General features: G+C 39.3%; 1 protein-coding gene across 2 annotated transcripts; it reads left to right on the top strand.

Moving 5' to 3' along the window:
* The first annotated feature begins 2,146 nt into the window (after positions 1 to 2,146).
* On the top strand, positions 2,147 to 22,727 carry LOC148851197 (NADH dehydrogenase [ubiquinone] 1 beta subcomplex subunit 9-like). Of its 2 annotated transcripts, XR_016099357.1 has the most exons (6): positions 2,255 to 2,481; positions 2,703 to 2,744; positions 16,165 to 16,246; positions 19,584 to 19,685; positions 20,451 to 20,506; positions 22,413 to 22,727. XR_016099357.1 is itself a non-coding variant. In XM_088945312.1 (5 exons), exons 1-5 carry the CDS (start codon positions 2,362 to 2,364, stop codon positions 22,452 to 22,454), a joined length of 342 nt encoding a protein of 113 aa, XP_088801438.1. In that variant the 5' UTR covers positions 2,147 to 2,361; the 3' UTR covers positions 22,455 to 22,727. The 2 variants fall into 2 exon arrangements, 1 of the variants encoding a protein (XP_088801438.1); XM_088945312.1 differs by lacking the exon at positions 19,584 to 19,685 and having other exon boundaries at positions 2,147 to 2,481.
* Positions 22,728 to 22,991: the final 264 nt, after the last annotated feature.

Below are 22,991 nucleotides of genomic sequence, written 5' to 3'. Positions count from 1 at the left end.
GTTATTTCTTGTATTTTTATTATAAATTTATTTTAAAAAATTGTTTATTTTTGCTATAAATTCTCAATAATTATTGGAAATTAAACTATTGGTACTTATTAGATATTAAACTATTAATTTAACTAAAATTAGGAGTGCTCATAGGCCATTTTAGTTCAGTTGAAGGTTGTTTGGCCAACTAAACCAACTTGGTTGGGTTGGGGAGTTGGTCACCCAAAACTAGATGTTCATGGGTTGGATAGCCCAACGGGTTGGCCTGGCTCAACCCATTCTAAATTGGGTTTGGTCAACATTTTAAGCCCACAGGCTTAGGCTTGGCCTTTAAACATCAGGTCTAACTATTTTATGGGTTGGGCTCGGGCTTTCCTAAATAAGCCCGACCCAAGCCCAAACCGGTAATATGATATATAGTAAAAAATATAATATGTATATTAATAATACATAAGCTATATATATTATATAATAAAAAATAGTAATGAAAAAATGTATTATATATTATAATATAGAATATTATAAAATATATAATATATTATTAATAATGTATAATTAATATAATATATAATATTTGTTTAGGTCAGGCTTAGACTTATGCCTGGTCATTTTCTATTTATAAAGAAGAAAAAGCCCGACCTAGGCCTACTTGTGTATAAAGAATAGTAGGCGTGTTCTTTGAAGGTGTGAACACTGGCAGGGTGGTCAATGGTCTAGAGCTTGATGATGTCATCCCAGGATGAAGTCAAGAAAGAGTCAGCAGAGTGGACTTCACGGGAGTGTTCATGGAGGGAGAGAATAGGGTTAGTGGTGGGTGGAAGAGCAAGGTCCCTTCTTGTTTGCAGACAAAGTGGACTTTGTGGGAGTGTTCATGTAGGTTATACGCAAATCGCCTAAGATGGCATGTTGAGGCAAGTGTACTATTATACAACAAAGCAGCTAGGTGTAGTGCCCCAATATTAGACAATGACAGCCATGAGCGTCAATCTCAGACGAGTAGCTACCGCCGCCGTTGCTGGGGTGTTGAGTCAAGAAGGTAAATTGGTTGTGAAGCCTTCCCAAGGTTCTCTATGATAGTGCGAATATGATCTTCAAAGGGTTGTCTTTGATTTTAGTAGATGGTTGATAAAGAAAATTAGATGATACTTGAAGGGCATTTGTGTCTTTTTACATGCCACTTAATGACTAATTAACGATAGGTAGTAGATTGTCACGTATGAAAGTTCGGTTATTGGATTGTCGCTTTTTAAAGTTTGGGGACTAAATAGTCACCCGAGCCAAAGTGAGGGGTATTGATCGAGAATTTCCCCTTGTTTTTAAAATCCGTATTTCCAAAAAAATCTATTATTTTTTTCCTAAATTATCTATAATTCCTATTTATCATTTTTATAATCTAATCTAATATATTCTTTATGTATACTAAAACAAGGGAATGTCTGCCTTTTTTCGCCATGTTTTATTTCATATATTTTTAATCCACATAATTTTATAAATGTCCAATGAGAGAGATGTTCTGTATTCTAAATGTCCACACATATATACAACTTTTAAGTTTTAAAGAAGAGTGAACAATAAGGTGAACATTCTTTTAAAGAGGAGACACATACAGGTCTACGGTTGGCGTTGGACCTTGGTGGGTCAATATGGGTGCGAGAAACTGGAACACAAGCCTGCAGGTTTCTGGAAAACAAACATTTAAATGCCCCTCTTAAATTTTTGGCTAACGGCCTTTTTTGTATTAGGGTCTGCTAAGTGTCTTAGTATTTAGTTTTGTATTGGATATTATTATATCTTCTAGGAGGGGTGGCGTTGTTAATTGAGATGTTGTCCTTCTATCAATTCATTTTTCATTAAATTTTCTTTCTTTTGATCTCTTTTGTTTTGCTACAATTAGGTTGCATCGGGTTGGGGCTTATAAATAGGGTAAAAAACAAAAAAAAAAAATATTTAAATATAACTTAGAATAAAAATTAACAAACATTAATAGAAATTTATCTAACAATAAAACCCAAAAGTAACGTCAAGGTTGGAATGGGTTTGACATTGCCCAATTGAAAAAAAAAAATCTTTAGTAGCCACGAAAAAATGGGCAAGGTCCATGGGCCATGTTTGGTTTGACAGAATGTTGAGGGAAAGTTAAAGAACTTGTACCCATCTGATATTGGAGATGTGCGGTGTCAGATATAGCTCGTAGGGTGTTAGAATGTGTTTCGTTGGCAGGAAATCCCAACTCCCATCAAAGGGTTTCAAACTGTATATGGGAAGGTGATGTGAATGAGGTGTCCACCTAATGAACGTTGCAGATCCCTTATGTTACGAGTTCCCTAACTCGTAACAGAGAGAGAGAGAGAGAGAGAGAAGGGGGCAGGCATGAGTGCTTCATACCTAGCGAGGAGGGCTGCTCAGAAGGAGCGGGTGAGGATCCTCTACAGAAGGGCTCTCAAAGACACTCTCAACTGGGCCGTCCATCGCCATCTCTTCTATCAAGATGTAAGAGCATTTCTTCCCCTCTTGCCATCCATGATGATTATTACCACACCTTTGCTCCATCTCTTTACCTACACTGCGATCTTCATCACGTTCTCCCACAAGAGATCCACCTCTCTCTCTCTCTCTTACTTTCAGAATTTGTTTATCTGCGTTATGCATTTTGGATTTCGTTCAAATTTCGCACAGATTATTTGAATTCTTTCTGCAAATTTCAATTTCAGGCATCCGACCTCAGAGAAAAGTTCGAGGCCAACAAACACGTGGTTTGTTCTCTTGAATCCCGGGAATCAAGCTTTTATACTTTTAAGTTCTCTTTCTTATTTGTGTTTCATCAGTTTTGTACTCGGCGCACAAATAATAATGCATATTTGTGTTCTTTGTGCCGGTCTGGGATTTACTCATACTGTGCTAAATCAGTGTTTTGTCAAAGACTTTTTTTTTGGTTACGACGAGTAGACTTGTACCTAGGAGGCTAGTGTTTTGTCAAAGACTCTAAAATGCAGAAGGTGTCCTGAGCATTTCACTTCATTAGTTTAAATAGATGCAGACGAAGGTTCGAGAATCAAGAAAAAGCAAGAAGAAGCACGTGGAAAATCACAAGAAATAGGCCACGTGGTGAATACATGGACAAGTGTTCCACCGACCCTGATAACTGATTAACAAACTCAAGCCTAGATGTTACAGTACAGACTTACAAATAATGCCCCAACCTGGATCGTGCTGCAATGAATTGATCTTTGCCAAGGGCCTTAGTAAATATGCCGGCTGGTTGATTCTTTGTAGGGAGGTGAGAAGTAACAATGAGTCCCGATTGGAGATGGTGTCTTATGAAGTGGCAATCGATTTCAATGTGCTTAGTACGCTTATGGAATACTGGATTTGTGGCCATATGGAGTGCTTTTTTATTATCACAGTAGAATTCCATGGGTTGAGAATGTTGTAGGCCTAAATCTCTGAATAGACGATGAAGACATCTGGCTCAAGGCGATGTTGTTGCTCCATTGGAAAGGGGCACTGCTTGCGGGCTAACATACCAGCACCTTTTGAGTATATCAAGTGTATATTTCTTCTGGCAGAAGAAGAATCCATCATTTGTTCTTGAGACATCAATGCCCAAAAAATATTTTAGTGGGCCAAGATCTTTAATTGGGAATCAGTTTTGAAGATATTGTTTGAGGGCTGCAATTTGAGTAGGATCATTACCCACAATAAGTAAGTCATCAATATAGACCAAAATGGCAAGAGATGAGTTGTGATTGAAGGATGTAAAGAGAGTGGTATCAGCTGTGGACTAGGTGAATCTTTATTGTTTGAAGGCCCGGGCTAAAGTATAGAACCAATTTTGTGAGGCTTGTTTGAGACCATAGATGGACTTATTGAGGTGACATACACGAGGGTCAGTAGAAGTGAGCAAGCCCAGAGGTCGTAACATGTAAATGTTGAGGGCTCGTGAGTAGGATCTAGTCACGGGGCGATCCACGGGAAAACCTTCCTGTTTTCCCTTGTCTCTTCCCTTGCGTGAGGTACCTATCTTGCTCTTCTTGGGCGGAGGTGATTTGTTCAAGAGATCACCAACTCTCCTACTTTCTTGAGACTGAATATTCGATGCCTTTAATCCTCACTAGGGTCTCCTTAAATAGGAGAAGATTACAATAGTCCCACTCCTAGTTGGTCATGGAGACCTTCTCCTAATCTAACAAGAGTAAGTCACTTCTTATTCCGATCTAACAAGTAAGTCCTAATCTAATGAGGTAACAAGATAAGATAAGTGCTGTCGAAGTAGGTGGGATGGGGCCCACTACTGCTGCCAAAGTAGATGGGCTGAGTTGTGCCGAAGTAGATGGGCTGGGCTTACTGTTGCCGTTGGCGACGCTGGTGAGTCTTCTCAGTAAACGCGTCCATAAAATTACACCCCTCCTGGACTAAGAGCTTGTTCACAAGCTCGAAGTCAGGGAAAGTCTCTTGAAGTTCGACCAAGGGAACCCAAGTGGCTTTGGTTGGGGGTAGGTTGGCCCATTCGACCAAAACTTCGGGAGTGCCTCCAGTGATGCGGGAGCGGAGCAAAGTCATTGATTCAAGGATAAGTTTGCCTTCCTGTAGGGGCGATAGGCTGGGAACCTAGTCTGGAGGGATGCCTATAAATGGTTTCAGCAGGGAGACGTGGAAAACATCGTGAAGCCGACTGTTTGCTGGTAACTCGAGCTGGTATGCAATCGAGCCAATCCGCTGTAAGACCTTGAAGGGCCCAAAAAATTTAGGGCCTAGTTTAGATGTGGCCTTGTGGCGTAAGGAGCGTTGCCTATAGGGCTGCAGCTTCAACCAAACGTATTGCCCTGGTTCAAGTGTTAGCTCCCGATGGCGTTGGTCATAAGTGTGCTTCATGCGGAGCTGGGCTTGTTGTAGGTGAAGGTGGACGTCGGCGAGAAGGGTGTCGCGTTCTTGCAAGGAGTGGTTAATTGCCTCCAAATGGGTAGAGCCTGGTTCGTAGGACAGTAAACGAGGGGGGTCCTGGCCATAAACGATGCAAAAAGGGGTCATGCCGAGGGAAGAATGGTAGGCAGTGTTGTAGCAATACTCGACCCAAGGCAGCCAGTCCACCCACTGTCGCGGTTGGTCACCCACGAAACATCGAAGATACATTTCTATTGTGCGGTTTACCACTTTCGTCTGACCGTCGGTCTGTGGGTGATATGCAGAAGAGAAGGCCAAGGTGGTGCCATGAAGACGAAACAATTCCCTCCAAAACACACTAGTGAAAACCGGGTCCCTGTCGCAGACAATGGATTCAGGTAGCCCGTGTAACCTGACAATGTGTGTGAAGAAGGCGAGGGCGACGGAGGCAACACTGTATGGGTGTGAGAGGGGAGTGAAGTGGGCGTATTTGGAAAACGGTCTACCACCACGAACATGACTGATTTGCCACCTACCTTGGGCAGTCCTTCGATGAAATCCATGGATATGTCGGCCCAGATCTGAGTGGGATCGAAAGGGGCTGAAGGAGGCCTGTCGGGTGCAAGTTCTCCCATTTATGCTGCTGGCATGCGGAGCAGTTTTGGACAAAATCCCGGATAGAAGCTTTCATACCAGCCCAATGGAAATCAGACTGGACACGATGCAGTGTCTTCTGAACGCCCTCATGGGTGGAGTTGTGGATGTTCGAAATGATGGAGGAGATTAAGGGGAACCCAGGTGGAAGGTAGACCCGTCCCTTTTATAGGACCAGGCCATCATGAAGGGACCAATTGGGATTGGTAGTTCCAGACTGTATTTTCTGTACAAGAGGGTTCCATTCGGGTGACTGTGGTAGGGCCTTCTTGATGTCGTCCAATAGAGAGAGACGTGGTTGGGATAGCCCATACAAGGACATTCCTTCCTCATCGCGTCTGGAAAGGGCATCGGCTGCGCGGTTTGAGGAGCTCGCCTTATATTCTATGCGGAAATCGAACCCAAGCAGCTTGCGAACCCAGTGCTGCTGAGGGGACGTGGTGAGCCGTTGTTCCAACAAGTACTTGAGACTGTAGTGATCGGTTTTGACAACGAATGATCGTCCCCACAAATACGGCCTCCAATGTTGCACGACCCTGGCTAGTCCGATTAGCTCGCGCTCATAGGCTGGTAGCTTCATATGCCGATCGGCCAACTTGCGACTGAAGAAGGCGATCGGGTGTCCCTACTGTTGTAAGACGGCCCCAATACCCCTACCGGATGCATCACATTCGACGGTAAACTCGAGGCCAAAGTTTGGTAGTCGTAGAACTGGAGTGGAGGTCGAGCGTCTCTTAATGTCACGAAGGCTGCCTCCACTGTATTGCCCCATCGGAAGGAATTCTTCTTGAGTAGATTAGTTAATGGGGTGGCTAGCAGTCCATAATTTCGTACAAATTTGTGGTAGTAGCCGGTCAGCCCGAGGAACCCGCGCAAAGCCTTGACGTTTTGGGATCGTGGCCACTCCTTGATAGCCTGAATCTTGGAGTTGTCTACTGTGACCCCTTGTCCGTGGATGATGTGGCCCAGGTACAGCACCTGCCATTCTCCGAAGGAGCACTTAGGTCGTTTGAGAAAGGTCTGTGTAGTCGTAGGAGCTTGAATACGGCCCGTAGATGATGTACATGCTCCACCCATGATTTACTGTATACGAGGATATCATCAAAGAAGACTAAGACAAACTTGCGCAAATGGGGCTAGAATACCTCGTTCATCAGTGACTGAAACGTGGATGGGGCGTTTGTGAGACCAAACGGCATGACTAGGAATTCAAAGTGGTCGTGGTGGGTGCGAAAAGCAATTTTTTCCACATCTTCAGGAGCCATTCGGACCTGGAAGTATTCGGACCGGAGGTCTAGTTTGGAGAAGTATTGGGCCCCATGTAGTTCGTCGACCACCGGAATGGGAAATTTATCTTTGATCGTCTGGCTGTTGAGTTCCCTGTAGTCAACGCAAAACAGCCATGATTCATCCTGTTTTGCTACCAAAAGGATTGGTGATGAGAAGGGGGAATGGCTGGTTCGTATAATCCCTTGTTTCAGCATCTCAGAGCATTGTTGTTCGATCTCGTCCTTCTGTAGATGTGGGTAACAATATGGCCGAACGACGACTGGTTCGGAGCTTGCTACCATAGGGATTCGGTGATCGCAAGCTTGGGGAGGGAGAAGGCCCTTTGGTTCTTGGAATACATCTGAAAACTCAGCAAGGAGTTTTTCCATGGCTGTTGTCTGCATGGTTTCTGCTTGGAGTGCATGAGCCTGTGGTATTTTTTCCTTTTCCTTACAACCTTGCCACGAGACTTGCTTTCCATTCAAATGGAAAGTCATGGTTAGTGCGCTGAAGTCCCATAGAATTGGGCTTAGGGTGATCAGCCATTTGATCCCGAGGACAAGATCGAACCCATCCAAGGACAGTACAAATAAGTCGGCAAAGAAGAGTTCAGAGTCCACCTGTATCTGGACATTCTTGCAGATTCCGGGGCTATGGATTCTTTCGCCATTTGTGACGGCTACTTGGAGCTGTGGACGGGGTTTGATTGGTAGATTGAATTGCAGGGCGGCGTGCTCACTCACGAAGTTGTGCGTGCTCCCTGAATCTACGAGTATCCGTACTGGTTTGCCTATGATCCGGGCCTGCAACTGCATGGTTTGAGAGTTCTTAATGCCGGTAATGGCATGGAGGGAGATCTCTGGCTCGAATGTTGCGGTTTCTTCGTCGTCCTCTTCTTGCTCATCTACTAGGAGGCAGAAGAGCCTCTTGCACCGATGCCCGATTGAATAGAGGTCGTCGCAATTAAAGCACCGGCCCTTCGCCCCGTCGTTCGGCCATCTCTGCTCTAGACAATCTCTTAATGGGAGGAGCCACTTCGCTGCTCCCCACGCTTGTCGCTGGTCTGGAGGTATTACTTGAGTGGGTCTTCTGTTTGTTGGCCGAAGGGAATTTGCTACGGTTGATCTCGGGGGAGCCCATGAGGTCGGTGGTCGCCCCGGGCTGATGGTCCCGCGGCTGAGTTGCAACTTGCGCTCGAATGCACGGGCTAGGTTCATGGCTGTTACTAGATTTGGAGGGTTCTGCATCTCTACATCCACCCTCAGAGGTTCTGATAATCCGACTGTGAACATGTCTTTCTGCTGGTCTGGATGCACGGATGATGCTCTGGCGAGGAGGGTTTGGAACTGGCGTTGGTACTCTGCCACTGTTCCCGTTTTTTTGAGATTGATCAGCTCGCCCAAGGGGTTACTTGTTAGCGGAGGTCCGAACCTAAGAAGGCAATATGACTTGAATTGTGCCTAGCCGAGCTCGGGTTCTTCTTGCTCCAATCGGTAGAACTAGAGTTGGGCTTCTTCTGTTAAGTGGAAGGCGGCCAGGCTAACCTTGTCGCGGTCATCAGTCCGTTGGTTGCGAAAAAACTGTTCGCACCTGTGCAACCAACCTAGGGGATCTCTGCTGCTGTTGTAGGACGGGAACTCCAATCTGCTATATTTTGGAATAATGGTGGCTCCCTGACTGGTGGTCTGGTGTTCATTGGATGATTTCGACGGGTCTGGTTGGCGATTGCTGGTGGCTGCTGCTCCGTCGGCGTTCTTTCTCTGTTAGAAAGGAACAACTCCATCAGGCGCTGAAGCTCTCTGATTTCATCCTTGATCTCTCGGACCTCGGAATTGGTTTCTGTGACGCGGTCTTCAAGCTCGTGGACCCGAGATGGTAGCTGTTTTGGATCACCCATGACGCCTTGCTCTGATACCAGATTGTTGAGGGCTCGTGAGTAGGATCTAGTCACGGGGCGATCCACAGGAAAACTTCCTGTTTTCTCTTGTCTCTTCCCTTGCGTGAGGTACCTATCTTGCTCTTCTTGGGCGGAGGTGATTTGTTCAAGAGATCACCTACTCTCCTACTTTCTTGAGACCGAATATTCGATGCCTTTATTCCTCACTAGGGTCTCCTTAAATAGGAGAAGATTACAATAGTCCCACTCCTAGTTGGCCGTGGAGACCTTCTCCTAATCTAACAAGAGTAAGTCACTCCTTATTCTGATCTAACAAGTAAGTCCTAATCTAATGAGGTAACAAGATAAGATAGGTAGGTAACAAGATAAGATAAGTGCTGTCGAAGTAGGTGGGCTGGGGCCCACTGCTGCTGCCGAAGTAGATGGGCTGGGCTTACTGTTGCCGCTGGCGACGCTGGTGAGTCTTCTCAGTAAATGCGTCCATAACAGTAAATCTCTTTATGAAGTTCATCATATAAAAAGGCATTGTTCACGTTCATTTGATGGGCTTCCCATTTACAAATCACAACTAAGGCAAGTAAACAACGGATTGTTACTAGCTACGCAATTGGAGCATAGGTTTCATTGTAGTCAATTCCCTTAGCTTGAGTGTACCCTTTGGCCACTAGACAGGCTTTGAATTGCGCAATTGAACCATTGGGTTTCTATTTAGTTTTGTAAATCCATTTGCACCCAATAGCCTACTTATTGAGGGGTAATGTTGTAAGGTTCCAAGTGTTGGTAGCTTGAAGGGTATTGGGTTCCGCTTTCATGGCTTGTCTCCAACAAGAATGCTTTTGGGCTTGAGAGTGACTGGTAGTCTCATTGTATTTGTAATAGGCAACGATATGACTAGGCCCAAGTCCGGTCCATTGTCATCTTACATTGATTTTGTATTGTAGGGAAACTGATCTTCAAAAAATACAACATCACATGACACAAAGAGTTGATATGTCTCAAGATTGTAGAGTCTGTAGCCTTTTTGATCATGTGGATATCCAATGAACATGCATTTAATAGATCTTGAGTCAAATTTGTCTCGTCCTCCACAAAGAGTCTGAGCATAACATAGGAACCTGAAAACCTTCAAATGATCATAGTTAGTTTTGAAAACCTTCAAATGATGTGGGCTGTAGTGAGTATACATTCTTCCCAAAATGTAATTGGCAAATGGGCTTGAAATCTGAGAGCCCTTGCTATCTCCAATAAGTGCCTGTGTTTTCTCAATGACCCAATTCTGCTGTGGGGTTTCAACGCAAGATCTTTGATGATCCATTCCATGTTCATGTAAGAAATCATCGATCCAGATAAGAATTCTGAACTGTTATCTAAACATACACATTTAATGGTAGTGTGAATTTGGTTTTGCACAAGAGCTGAAAACATGACAAAGTAAGATTTAAGCAAGTACACCAAGGTGGCTCGAGAAAAACCATCGACTATAGTGAGGAAGTAATGAGCACCACTAAGATAGGGGGTATGATAACCACCCCAAATATCGCAATGGATTATTTCAAACAAGGAAGAGGTGCTACTGCTACTAATAAGAAAACTGAGTGTTATTTGTTTGGCTCTAAAGCAAGTATCACAACATTTATTAAATAGTGGTACAATTCTCAAACTAGGTATCTTTAACAGCCGTGAATAGGAAGCATGTCCCAATCTTGAATGCCATAGTTGAGAATTCATAGTAGTGGAAGAATGGAAAGCCACAATTGTTAGGGTAATTGGGGGTGCAGTATGAAAGTAATAGAGGCCATCATGCATAGTACCCACCCCAATTAGTTTCTTGGTTGCTAGGTCCTGTAAAACGCAAAAGGTGGGAAAGAAAACAATGACATAGTTTAACTGTGATGTAAGTTTACTGACTGAGATTAATTTACACTTGAAATCTGGTATGTGTAACACACCTCTTAAGGTCAGATGAAAATTTAAGGGCACTTGGAGTTTAGAGACAACAAGTAAAAGAGCACCATAAGGCAATGGAGCCGGATTGTGATGATTAGCTGAAAAGATGGTGTCAATGAGCCAAGATCTTGAATTAATGAGAGCTATTGAACTAGAAATCTTACCTGCAAAGTGTAGATGTCATGGTGGTGGGCTGATTTTCACCATTAAGAAAGTTAACTGGTTGGCGATATTAAACCAGAGACTGGAGACTTGGGATTGAATCCCGCCTGCACCTAGGTTGGGGGATGGGCTACCCCCCCGTTGTGTAGCCCTTCAAAAGAAAAAAAAAACTAGGGATTGGAGACTCCAATGGAGTACTTGTTTTTGCCTGATTGGAGGTAGACAACTGTTTCTTGGAAGCGTTTTTGTTGCTGGTTTTGTTCTTAATCTTCCAGTCTGGTGGATAGCCAACAAGTTCATGGCATTTTGCTTTTGTGTGCCCGATCTTTTTACAATGATCACATCGAGGGTGAGGCTGGTCTTTTTGCTATTGTGGATTCTTGGATCCAGATCCACTCACATAGAAGGCTGCACTCTCTATAGTTGGTTGTCTGCTACCACTTAAAGAGAGGTAATTTCTTCCTATGATTAAGAGCATATACTTTATTGACATTTGGTAGTGGTTCCATGGTGAGAATACTTGATTTGATGGTGTTAAATCGGTCACTGAGTCCTTGGAGGAATTGGTTATTTGGTATACTTGTTCCTTTTCTCTTTCAGCCAGGATATCTTTGGTGGCACCATCACAAGAACCATTTGGAGTAGATGAGTATGTAGAGATCGCCTCCCACAGGCTTTTGAGTTTGGTGTAATACACAACAATTGGTAAACTTTCTTGATGAAGTAGAGACAGGTCTCACTCTAGTTCAAAGACTCATGGAGCATTTCCTTGTGAATATCGATCCTCCAAATCCTTCCAAATGTCTCTGGCCATCTCTGCATAAGCAATGCTCTCATGCAGATCTTTGGCCATTGCATTGAAGATCCAAGAGATCACCATGGAATTGGATTTCGACCAGGCAAGAAATTCAATATGATTTGTTGGTTTAGGTTTTGGAATTGAACCCTCAACAAATCCAAACTTGTGTTGGGTGTTGAGAGCATTCAACATTGCTCGTCTCTACGTTGCATAATTGTCTCCGGTCAGGGGACAAGAGACCTGAACAACTCCCGGGTTGTTTGAAGGATGAAGGTAATATGCAAACGCCAGATCTGGAAATGTGGTGATCATTCCTCCGGTGGCGGTGTTGGATGCCATTGAAGAAGTGAATAGAAGAAGGAAATTTCAGACGAGTTGAATGAGGATCGCAAAAACAGAGCACTGCGGCTCTGATACCATATAAAATGCAGAATGTGTCCTGAGAATTTCATTTCACTAGTTTAAATAGATACAAATGAAGGTTCAAGAATCAAGAAAGAGCAAGAAAGAAGCATGTAGAAAATCACAAGAAATAGGCCATGTGGTGAAATACATGGACAAGTGTTCCATTGACCCTGATAACTGATTAACAAACTCAAGCCTAGACTGTTACAGTGCAGATTGTAATAAAGACTGTTAGTTAAGTTTCACTTTGGTATCACGCTCCAAAGGAAATTACAGTTTCCAACGGAATGGATGTAAATCCAGGTGCAGCTGATACGAAATAAGTGTCAGAACTTGGATAAATGGTGAAATTCTAAGTTGAACATACACTAGTGAGAGTGAAACCACCATCTTTGTATAGATTCCATTACACTCTTATGGGGCCTTTTGATTATAAATGTTGATTTCGAAATATGAATGAAATGTCATATCTAGGTTGCCTAGTTGACTTGGAAACACTGCTTTCTTGTTTCTTTGCAACTAGTCCTGTTTGCCTCTATGTATATTGCTGCTTCCTCACTTGACTTTGTATCTCCTACTTCTTTGGCTAAAATCACTTTCTTCCTGAGGTGCTTAATGCATGCTACTAGACTTCAAAATTATGGTCTTGATTTTCCACAGAAGAAAGAATTGTAAAATGACTACAATTTTCAAAATTGTAGAATGTATTCTAAGACAATTTCAACTGACTTGTTATTATTATTATTATTATTATTTGATGATTACTGACTTGTTATTTATTTTTATAAAATGTCTGGGATACTGTAGGTGTTGTATATGTCTATGATAACTATATGCTAATGTTGAGATCTCATAAAATCCATTTGTCAAATTAAGTGATTTTGAAGATTGTATTAAGATATTCCTGACATACGTTTATTCTTCCAGGCATAATGGCTGACTCCCATATACAAAATTTAAAGATATGATCACTAACTCACTATATCATGTAAAAGATTGTCTATCTGAACACCATCAGGAGATGGGAACATAATATCATGCTAGTTACAAAAATAAGTATATTCAAGTTCACAATTATTGCTAAAAAAACTCCACTGTGCGAGTTACAGGGGGGTCATTGGAATGTTGTCAAAGATATGCTTGTTGCTTTTTTCAACAATTCACAAAAGGGATCTAGGTTCCAAAGGATTTATGCCCCTCCCCTGTTCTAAAGCCTTTAATAGGCCAAGCATCAATAAGTGAAACTAGATCTCTTAGAATAATGATCCATTGGCCATTATCTTCAAAACAGCCATAAAAATAAAAGATGTGAAAATAAACACAATGGATGAGTTGGTCTGTCATGTATTCCTTCTCATACTGACAGAGAATCATAAGTTGTTCATATCTCTTCTTCGTTCTCAACTCAACTAAACCTTGCCCCAACTATATGGAGTCGGCTACGTGAAACCTGTTCTACCATTTTACTCTGTTCAGTTGAGCATGAAATGACATTCCGGATCCATGTTGTAAGAGTTTGGCAAAAAAAATTAATACCAGCTGCTAGCCTAACATAACTGTCTTCTATTTGGGCTTGGGACAGTCAGCTTAAGACAAGCTCAATACTGTTCATATCTCTTCCTCTAAGGGTTAAATGATCAATGGCAAGGATCTTGTCAAGATAGACTGTTTACATGAAGTTGTGAAAAAACACAAACTTTTCTCCACTGTAGCTTCTTCTGTGACAGATGTCTAGCATCAGAAAATTTGATGAAAACAGGGATGGCACTAGACAACTTGAATTGCATCTTCTGTGACAGTGTAAGGAATCAGATAATCATCTTTTTCTCCACTGTAGCTTCACCTCCAAATTTTGGATGAGGGTTCTGGGAATATTTGGAGTACAAATATGCTTTCCAGAAACAGTACAACAATTTTTGGAAGCCTGACAGATTAGAGGCTTGAGCAAAGGTAGTAAGGTAGTATGTGGAATGATACCTGTGGTAGTATTCTGGTCCATCTAGGGGAAAGGAATGCTTGCATTTTTTGACAACAAAGCAAGCAAGGAGACAATGGTAGCTATGAAGATTAAAGGAATGTTATTGTCATGGCTGGTCTCACATTGCTTGTTCAGAGGAATAACTTACAATTCCTTTTTTATTCAGATTTTCTGTTTTATAATTACTTGTCTGAATGCAACTATACTTTTTGTAAATTCTCCAATGTGCAAGCTCTTGTTGTGCACAGCTGCTTTTTTCCCTTTAATACAATACTTTACCAGATAAAAAAGGCAACCTTTGGGTGGTGTATTTAAAGATCATATCCATTTCCGAATTGCAAATGCTTAGATGGTTAGAAATGAATTCATATGAAGGAACCTGGGAGCTCCAATAGGTGATAAAATGAGAGAAGGGTAGACAGATGGTTTGGTCATGTGCATAGAAGACCTTCTACAGCACCTGTTAGAAAAAGTGATTTGTTACATGTTGAAGGGGCTAGAAGAGCTAAGGAAGACAGAAAAGGACTTGATTGGAAGTGCTAAGAAATGATTTAAGTGCCTATAATCTAAGAATGGATATGGCACTGAACAGAATGGAATGGCAAAATAGGATTCATGTAGCTGGCCTCCATATAATTGGGACAAGGCTTAGATGATAATTATCCATTGCCAAGGAAGTAAACTCTCCTCCCCTCTAATAAGTGGCATAGTAGGGGTAAATTTGGAAAGATACATATAAGATCCAGTGAGCAAACCCTTTGTTCCACTTGCTGGGGGTTGGGGGATCTTCGCTAGTTAAATGCAGCCCAAGAGATCCACTTGGAACTCAGTTTCACAGGGCACCACATCGTGATCTGTTTCATGTAATCGTTTCCAACAGTATGTTAGTTACAAATTTGTCTTGAGACCTCACTAAACTAAAAAGGCCTTTACCCAATGTTAGTCCCTGCTATCTGGGTCTTGAGACTTCATTCATGGACAGAAATATAGGTTTTATTTATGCTCTAAGATCAGACTTGGAAGGAGATCCGAAGCTGGTTACTGTCTCTGAACAGGAAATCGAAAACCCCATGGAACGTAAGGACACCATTGAGGGTTGCTGGGAAATCTCAAATGACTCTGAACTGGAGATCACATATTCTTATGCTTATAGGGAAGCCAATCGACTTGCTGATTACTTAACTAATGTGGGCCATTTGAGAAGCATTCTGGGATTTCTTCTATTTTGGAATTTCATTTTCATGTTATTGCTTTATCTAACTCTTGGGGCAGATCTGTCCCAAAATCTGTGTAATTTCTTCCGTTACCAAAAAAGGATGTCTTGTTAGACCATATATACTTCCCGCAGACTCTAGTGGCTGTTTTATGCATTTGGATTGTGAAATAAGATGCAATTGTAGAAAAGGGAACTCTCTGTAAGTTGGGTAATGGCCTTTTTTTGTAAGAAATAAAAATAATTTTATGATTTGCAATATGTTTCGCAATTTGATTTGATTCAAGTTTCCTTATGACTTACAATACGATTATGATTTTTAAAACATTTAAAGGCACGTTTGCTTGTGTGTGTCTAACAATATCAGTTAATAATTTATGTTGGTTGTCCAACTAATTGGATGTGTGTCAACTCTTCAAAGGTTTGGGTTATCGGAGCATCTAGCTGTGAGATGATTTGCCATGACATGCACTTGGAGACATGTAGTTTCTTGTCTTGTCTGTGCATAATTTAGATCTTGAGCAAGAAATGCCTGTTCATGCATCATAGGCTCCAACAATAACTCAATGTTGTTATATATGCATGTTCTTGCCCAAACGCAAAGTGTAAATTTCTGTCAAAGTGAATAATTCAGGATTGCATTACAATATGTTTCTACTTGTATAAAAGGCACTAGTATGGTCATCTGAGCAGACAGGGCAAAATACTTTCTACTAGTGTTTTGTTGCTTTTACAGCATTTGAGCAATGTTAGTGTCAGGATTTGTTCTGAGTGAACAATTTTTTTCTTTACATTTACATGGAATGCTCTGTTAGAACTTAGAAGTTGGGTAAATGATGTTTCAATACATTTGCCAATCAATTACTTATCTATTTTCAGATAAAGCTAACCATTTTAGTGAAGTAAATCAAACAATATTTGCCTGGCTCTGATTTTTTCTGGGATGATTTCTTTTGGTAAATTCATAGGAGGATCTTGACACCATTGATAGAATGATTGCTGATGCTGAAGCAACCTATAACAAGTGGCGACACCCTGATCCTTACATTGGTATGGCTAATGGCAGAAAACCACTTGATCTCATACTGGTCTCCAATTGACATAGTCAAACTCATCATTTTTCATATCCTTATGCTGCTTGCAGTTTGTTTAATTCTCAGATGTAAAATATATTTTTGATGGTGGCTCTATTCCTTTTTCTGTAATTAGTGCAAATTAGCTTTTATATTTAATATGCAGATAATATGCTCGTTCTTAGATATTTGCATTGAAATTCTAGTAGTTTATATCCCTGCATGTTTACTCTTCTTAAATTGACATGGACTAAATAATCTTCATACACGACTGAGAACTATTTGACATTTCCTAAGGAACTTGAAAGGTCTCGCATGTTCTAAATCTTCAGACACTGTGGAAGACACCTTAATGCTCAGCCTATGGGTCATGCCTCAAAATATGAAACATATATGAGAAGCACCACTGGCACTGACAGAGTTTATTGCAGTGGTGGTCATAATGCTAAGATGATGAAAAGTACACACACACACACACTTCATTGTTATATTTTGTTTTACTAATTAATTCAAGTATACCTTACCTTTAAAAAAACATATAGATGACTTTTTAATTATTCTGAGCCCAATATCAGATTGGAACTTCTCTGGTAAATCAATGCTGATGGGTTTTGGACCCTCTGTTTTGTTATGTACTTTATCTGTAACAGTTTTATTAAAAAAAAAAATCCTAAAATTTCGCTCTTCTGGAATACTCGTCATCATCATTTAAGCCTGGTCCCAACCATATAGAATTAGCTACATGAATCATGTAGCTTTTCAGTTTGCCCCTAGCTTTTCTAGCTCCTTCAGCTTGTAACAGATCACTTCTTCTAATGAGTACTGTAGATGGTCTTTTCTGCACATGACCAAACCATCTCAGTCTACTTTCTCTTATTTTATCACCTACTGGGGACCCATGCGATGCATGGGATTTGTCAAGGAAAAGTGAAACAACGGAAACTGATAACTATTTAATAGGAAGGAATGCAATGTTGTTTAAAATAATCAATCTTTATTTTAGTAATTTGTTACAAAAATAATTTAGTAATTTGGACTAATTATATTAATAATTTTTAACAAAAACAATAAACTACTGCCAATTACTTAATAAAATAATTATTTCTTTTTCATATTACTGTTTGTGTTCTATTTTATTTATTTTACTTTATTAATGATGAAATGTTATAGTTTTTTGTAAATGTTACTTAAATATTAGTAAATTTATAATTTTTTTGATAATTATTAGTAAATATCTAAAGTTAGGTTGTAGTCATAATTAAATTAGTCTATAGATTAACCTTTTTTGTCATAATTAAATAATCTAAGCCCGAGCTTGAGGTTTAAGACTTTGGGTTGGGCTTTGGTTGATCCTCAACCTGACCCAACCCCCTAAGTTGCACCCCTAAGAGCAATTTGACATTCATAATTAGATTGAACGAAACTGAGAACAACCCTTGCATGCATTTTTTTTTTTTTGGTTTTTAACTATTTTTATAAAGAAACTATTAATATTGAATCCAAATGAACTATGGGGGATGGGCTACCTCCATTGCGTAGCCTAATGAACCAAAAAACATAAAAGATCTCGGGCCAGATTTTGATAGTGTATTAACAATTTTATAGGTTGCCTAGCCCAGCCCGGCCCACACCCCAAGCGTAATAATATTTGTCTAGGCTTGGGATGGGGACACATTTGCTCGTGTTAATTATAAAACTATGATTTTTTTATAAATTAATTTTAGTTTATTATAAAAATATAGAAAATTTTCTTTCTATATATTAGTATAAAATTTGTTATCTAAATATATATGTATATAGCTTCCAATTTGAGCTTAGGCGTTAGCTTGGGCCCTGCATGCTAGGGCTGTTAATGGACTTCAAAAATCTAAAAGCTGATTTGACTCCAAATCTTCTTATCCTAGATTTGGATATTAGAACTTGCATCCAATTAACCTTTGTAGAATTTGAAGCAATGCCAAAACATTGTCCAAATCTGACTCTTTGATTCCATTCTTGAAGCCCAAATCCCATTCAACCTCAGGACCCAAATTGGAAGAAGGTAAAAAGTGGATAAAGGCTCATTTTTGTAGTTGGAAATGGAGAACAAAGAGTGTAATTGGTCTTTTAATGGTGAACTCCTCACCCAGATATGTTCCCAAAACTTTACTAGATTCCCAGAATGGCATGTATAGATTTCCAAGGGGCAATAAAAGTAACTTGAGCATGTACTTTCTGCTTTTACCATACTCATTTTTGGGCATGTTGTTTCTTAACTGCCTACCTTTTAGCCAAGGCGGTATTTTCTTTTCACATAAGATCTGAATGCACCCTCCATTTTGCCCATCCTGCTCTAATTCCATGAACAACATTCTCCTCAATCTCTCCTTTGTTGTGGATAGTGTTTTAAAAACCGACCCAACGGCCAAACCGTTTTTGCCTTCGGGTCACGGGTTCAACTGGTTGGGTCAAATAGTTCAGACCGTGCCATGTCAGTGTCTATATATATTAAGTAAATACATACATACATACAATATATATATATATATATATAATGTGTGTGTGTGTATAAATACATATTTATCAATAAATAATGTATAATTATCTTTTAGATATGATATATATTGTTTTATATTTAATTTATGTTTTTTAATTTGGTTTTAATTTTTTATTTATTAAAATATTAAAAATTGAGATTTGAGGCCAAAAAAGTTTTTTCCCCCGCAAAAATAGCAGGGCAAGGCACCTATGTCACCTTGGAACGCATAGATCTCGAAAAGTTACTAAAAAAAAAATCACCTCAATCGGACATTGGAATGCGAAGTTATGGCCTCCTGAAGTTCGCATACATAGTATGCAACCCGTGACCCGGTCACCGGGTCGACTGGGTCAATGGTTCAACCTTCTGGGTCAGACTGTTTTTGACAAAGTCAACGGGTTTTACTCAAACTGGACCCAGAATCTTAGAATCTTGACCAGGTGACACTTCAAATGGTTCAACTGGCCGAGTCAATGACAGGTTGAAAACACTGGTTGTGGATTGTTAAGCCAAGGTAATGGAAGAGGTCACATTGAGTTATCTCTTCATCTCCAATCCACCTCTTCTGAAATACTCCAGATTATTTAGAAGGCGGAGACAAGAAACAGGACTCCAACAAATTCCTGTGAAAAATTGGTAGGTTGTGATGTTTCAGACTTAATGGCTTAAGCTTGCTGGGGTTGGGATAGAGAAATTTAATTGTATAATGCCCACCATGCCAGGAAATTCTCAATGATTTTGTATTGTTTCTTTGTTAGCTTGTTTTGAGGCAATGTATCCCTGTTTCTCTTTACAGATATTTTTTTCCTCCTCTTTGTTCCCTCTTGATAGAGCACAATGGCAGGACAGGACTTGTGTAGCTGATAGCCTGACACCAAATAGTTGGGATTAAGACTGAGTTAAGTTGAATTGAGTTCTCTTCCTCTTATGACTTTACTGACCCATAAAATCCACTACTTTTGATATGACATTGCTGATTGAACAGCTTATATTAATCCTTTTTTTAAAGCAATTTTATGTACCTTACATATGCATATTTCTGTAACCCAAAAGCTCCCAACTGTTGTTAAAGTCTTGCATATAAATGTAAAGGCTTTAAAACTTTCTAAAACTCTTTAAAATCCTTGGAAAAAGGTAGATATATTGACCCATTACAAGGTTGACTACGATTTTCTAAAAGAACACATCTAAAACTAATACCTAACAAAGTAAATCTTGAAAGTTAAAACTAATAACATCTGAAGTAAAAAACTTTCAATGATCCAGAAATAGGCCATTGGTTGATTGCAAATTAAGATTTATCCTATTATTCAAACAACATTTAGTCACCAGAAACACATGTAGCATCTTTTTCAAGATGGAACTCAATAAGAATGCTTCATATATGTCGTTTTGCAAGGCTTTATAACCTCTATCACCATAGTTGTTTGTTCAGCAACATTTTTAATTTAGTTTTACTTAATTTTTGGGTTGTTGCAACATTGTGTTGTGAGCTTAAACAGTCCATTATTGTACATTGTACTTGATACACAAATACTTGTATTTGTCAACCTCATAATTTAATGGTTAATTCATCTAAAGTTGCATTTTCTCCATTATTTTTGTTGTCATGACTAGAGTTTATCCTTTATGGAATTTGACATTTCTATTTTCTTTTGAACAGTTCCATGGGCTCCTGGTGGTTCCAAGTTTACGCGAAACCCAACACCACCTTCTGGGGTAAGTTAGCTATCTTCTTAGCCCAAAAGAAAAGAAAATTTATGCCTTCTGTTTTGTATATTTCTATCAGCTTTTCTGCATGATTATGATTATTATTGTTATTATTATTATTATTATTATTACTTAAACCGATTAGTTGCTTGGAATCTTGGTCACAGCATTGCTGAATTAGTTTATACCGTCTTTCGTTAATACATATATCCTATTGTTATCAGTACTTGTTCATTAAATGTCTTATTATGAATGTCCTTGAATATGATTATTTTATTTGTTTATTTAGTTTACATTTCTGGATAGATGATGAATGAACGCATCCTTTTTTGTATACTCTACTGGTTGTTAACTTAGAAGATTCCTTCTTGTCTTCTGATCTTTTTTTTGATAAATAACAAAGACTTTTATTAAGCTTCTGATCCTTATTTTATTAGAGGAATAGTGAAGACTTTTTACCAGGAGGCATCCTCCCTATCTTTACATGTGACACTCCTTAAGATATTGAGTCCACAATCTGGCAATGCTAGACCAGTTGGATGATCTTAACTATCTGATATAGGGAGGAGCAACTTTGGCCAAAGGAGCAATATTGGCTGGAAGATGATGGCAGAATTAGGGAGTGTGAGCACCCAATTGATTTGGGACTCACTCCATGGAGTAATTTGAATGGAGCCGCCACCCATCTATTAAAAAGCATGGGAGTGATGGGCCTCCCATATTTGAAAACATAAAAAAACAATGACTCTCATAACTCAATTAGCAACTCTAGGCATCCCAGTGTTTTAAAAGCGCAAGGGGCAATTTGCACCTGAGGCGCAAGGTGAGGTGCATGCCTTTTTGAAGCAAGGCGAAAAAATAAAAACAAAAGATAAAAATACAAATGTCAGAAAATTCAAAAAATGCCAAAAAAAATATTAAACATAATTTTAATAAAAAAATATAAACTTAAATTTTAAAACAAATGTTTTAAAAAACCTATTATCTAAAATTAGAATACATAAACATAACATGTAAAACATATTCAAATGAAAATGTAAATTTAAAATCAAACATATTTAGCATTTTCAAGCATGTAAAACCCATAATCTCCTTTTTTTTTCCTCAATTGCATTACTTCAATGTGATGTAAAACATATTGCATTTCTGATTCCATGAGCTGCCTTTGTACCACACCCCTCAAGGCAAGCCCAAACAAGCCCATGTTAGGATCTTTAATTCTTAATTCTCATATAAAAAATAATAATTTTATAACTTTAATTGCCTTTTAAGAAGATATTTTATTAGAATGAGTGAATGAATAACCCTACATAAGTGAACCTTGGATATAAGAATTTTATAACCGTACTTTAATTTCCTTCAAGTAGCTAATGAATAAATGAATGAATGAATGAATACGCCCTACTGGCGTATTGGCCCGTGTCGATATTTAGAACCTTGGATATAAGAAGATTTTTTTATTTGAAAACGTTTAGGTGCTGAAAAAATTGAAGAATGTAGGTTAAATAAGTTATATTTTGAACCATCTTTGTAGGGGAGTTTATGTGCCAGAGGATGAGAGGATCATGCATTTCCACATTATTGTGTTTTGTCCTTAGAAATCTTTCATTGGGTTTCTTTAAATTATAGAAGGCAAAGTTCAGAGGAAAAGTTAGTTTATTTTGGATAACATCTATTATTCTTCTTATAATCGTGTATCTATGTTTTTTCCTGGCCTATTGTGTTCTGTTGTTTTTTTTCTGAAAACATTAAGGGGAGCTTATATGGGGAAGATATTTCTTTATAGTTATAAGTTATCTAATATGGATGAAGTTATTCAATTTGAATCCATTAGTTAATGAAGTTGAGATTTGATACAAAATTTGTGTTTTCTGTTTGGCTTTTAATCATATTCAAAAATTCGCTTTTGATGCAGATGGAGATAATCTATGATTATGGTCGTGAAGATAATGACTGAAACTGGCATGGTATTCTATGGCAATTAGAATCCAAGCTTTGATGACTTCGATTTTCTCATTTGCATGTGCCATCTTAGGGCTTCATGTTTTGTTGAGATGGATTTAAGTTTATTCCGTATTACTCCATTTATTTTAGCATCAACTGCTAAAAGAAGAGAGCCATAATCGTGCATGACCTGTTACAATTCTCCAGTGTAAATGCATGTGCATGATCCTTGGGAAACATGTAATCTGTCTGAAACCAGGTCTATAAAACAATTCCGTTTTCCAAACAATGTCGTTATCTATCTCTTGGTTCTTTCTCCTTACTGCCTTCTTGGTTCTCTCTCTCTCTCTCTCTCTCTCTCTCTCTCTATATATATATATATATTATATATATATATATATATATATAATTGGTTCTGTCATCAATTTTTGGCTTTCAGACTTTTGGCTGACGCGCCAACCTCTGATAAGACCCTAATTTTTACAGATGGCTTAAATACCTAATTATGGAAGAACTTTAATGTAGGTGATTCTGATGTCATGTAGTTATG

Source organism: Nelumbo lutea, chromosome 5 (assembly GCF_056320005.1).
Source record: "Nelumbo lutea isolate HS-2025 chromosome 5, American lotus-T2T, whole genome shotgun sequence".
Taxonomy (NCBI): domain Eukaryota; kingdom Viridiplantae; phylum Streptophyta; class Magnoliopsida; order Proteales; family Nelumbonaceae; genus Nelumbo; species Nelumbo lutea.
Note: the sequence above shows the minus strand (reverse complement) of the source record. Positions and strands in the feature narration are given on the sequence as shown.

Excerpts from the sequence above, each read along its gene's own strand:
- LOC148851197 (XM_088945312.1), top strand. The coding sequence starts at position 2,362 with ATGAGTGCTTCATACCTAGCGAGGAGGGCTGCTCAGAAGGAGCGGGTG. Across the intron at positions 2,745-16,164 it reads TCGAGGCCAACAAACACGTG|GAGGATCTTGACACCATTGA; the intron begins GTTTGTTCTCTT and ends GTAAATTCATAG. Across the intron at positions 16,247-20,450 it reads ACACCCTGATCCTTACATTG|TTCCATGGGCTCCTGGTGGT; the intron begins GTATGGCTAATG and ends TCTTTTGAACAG.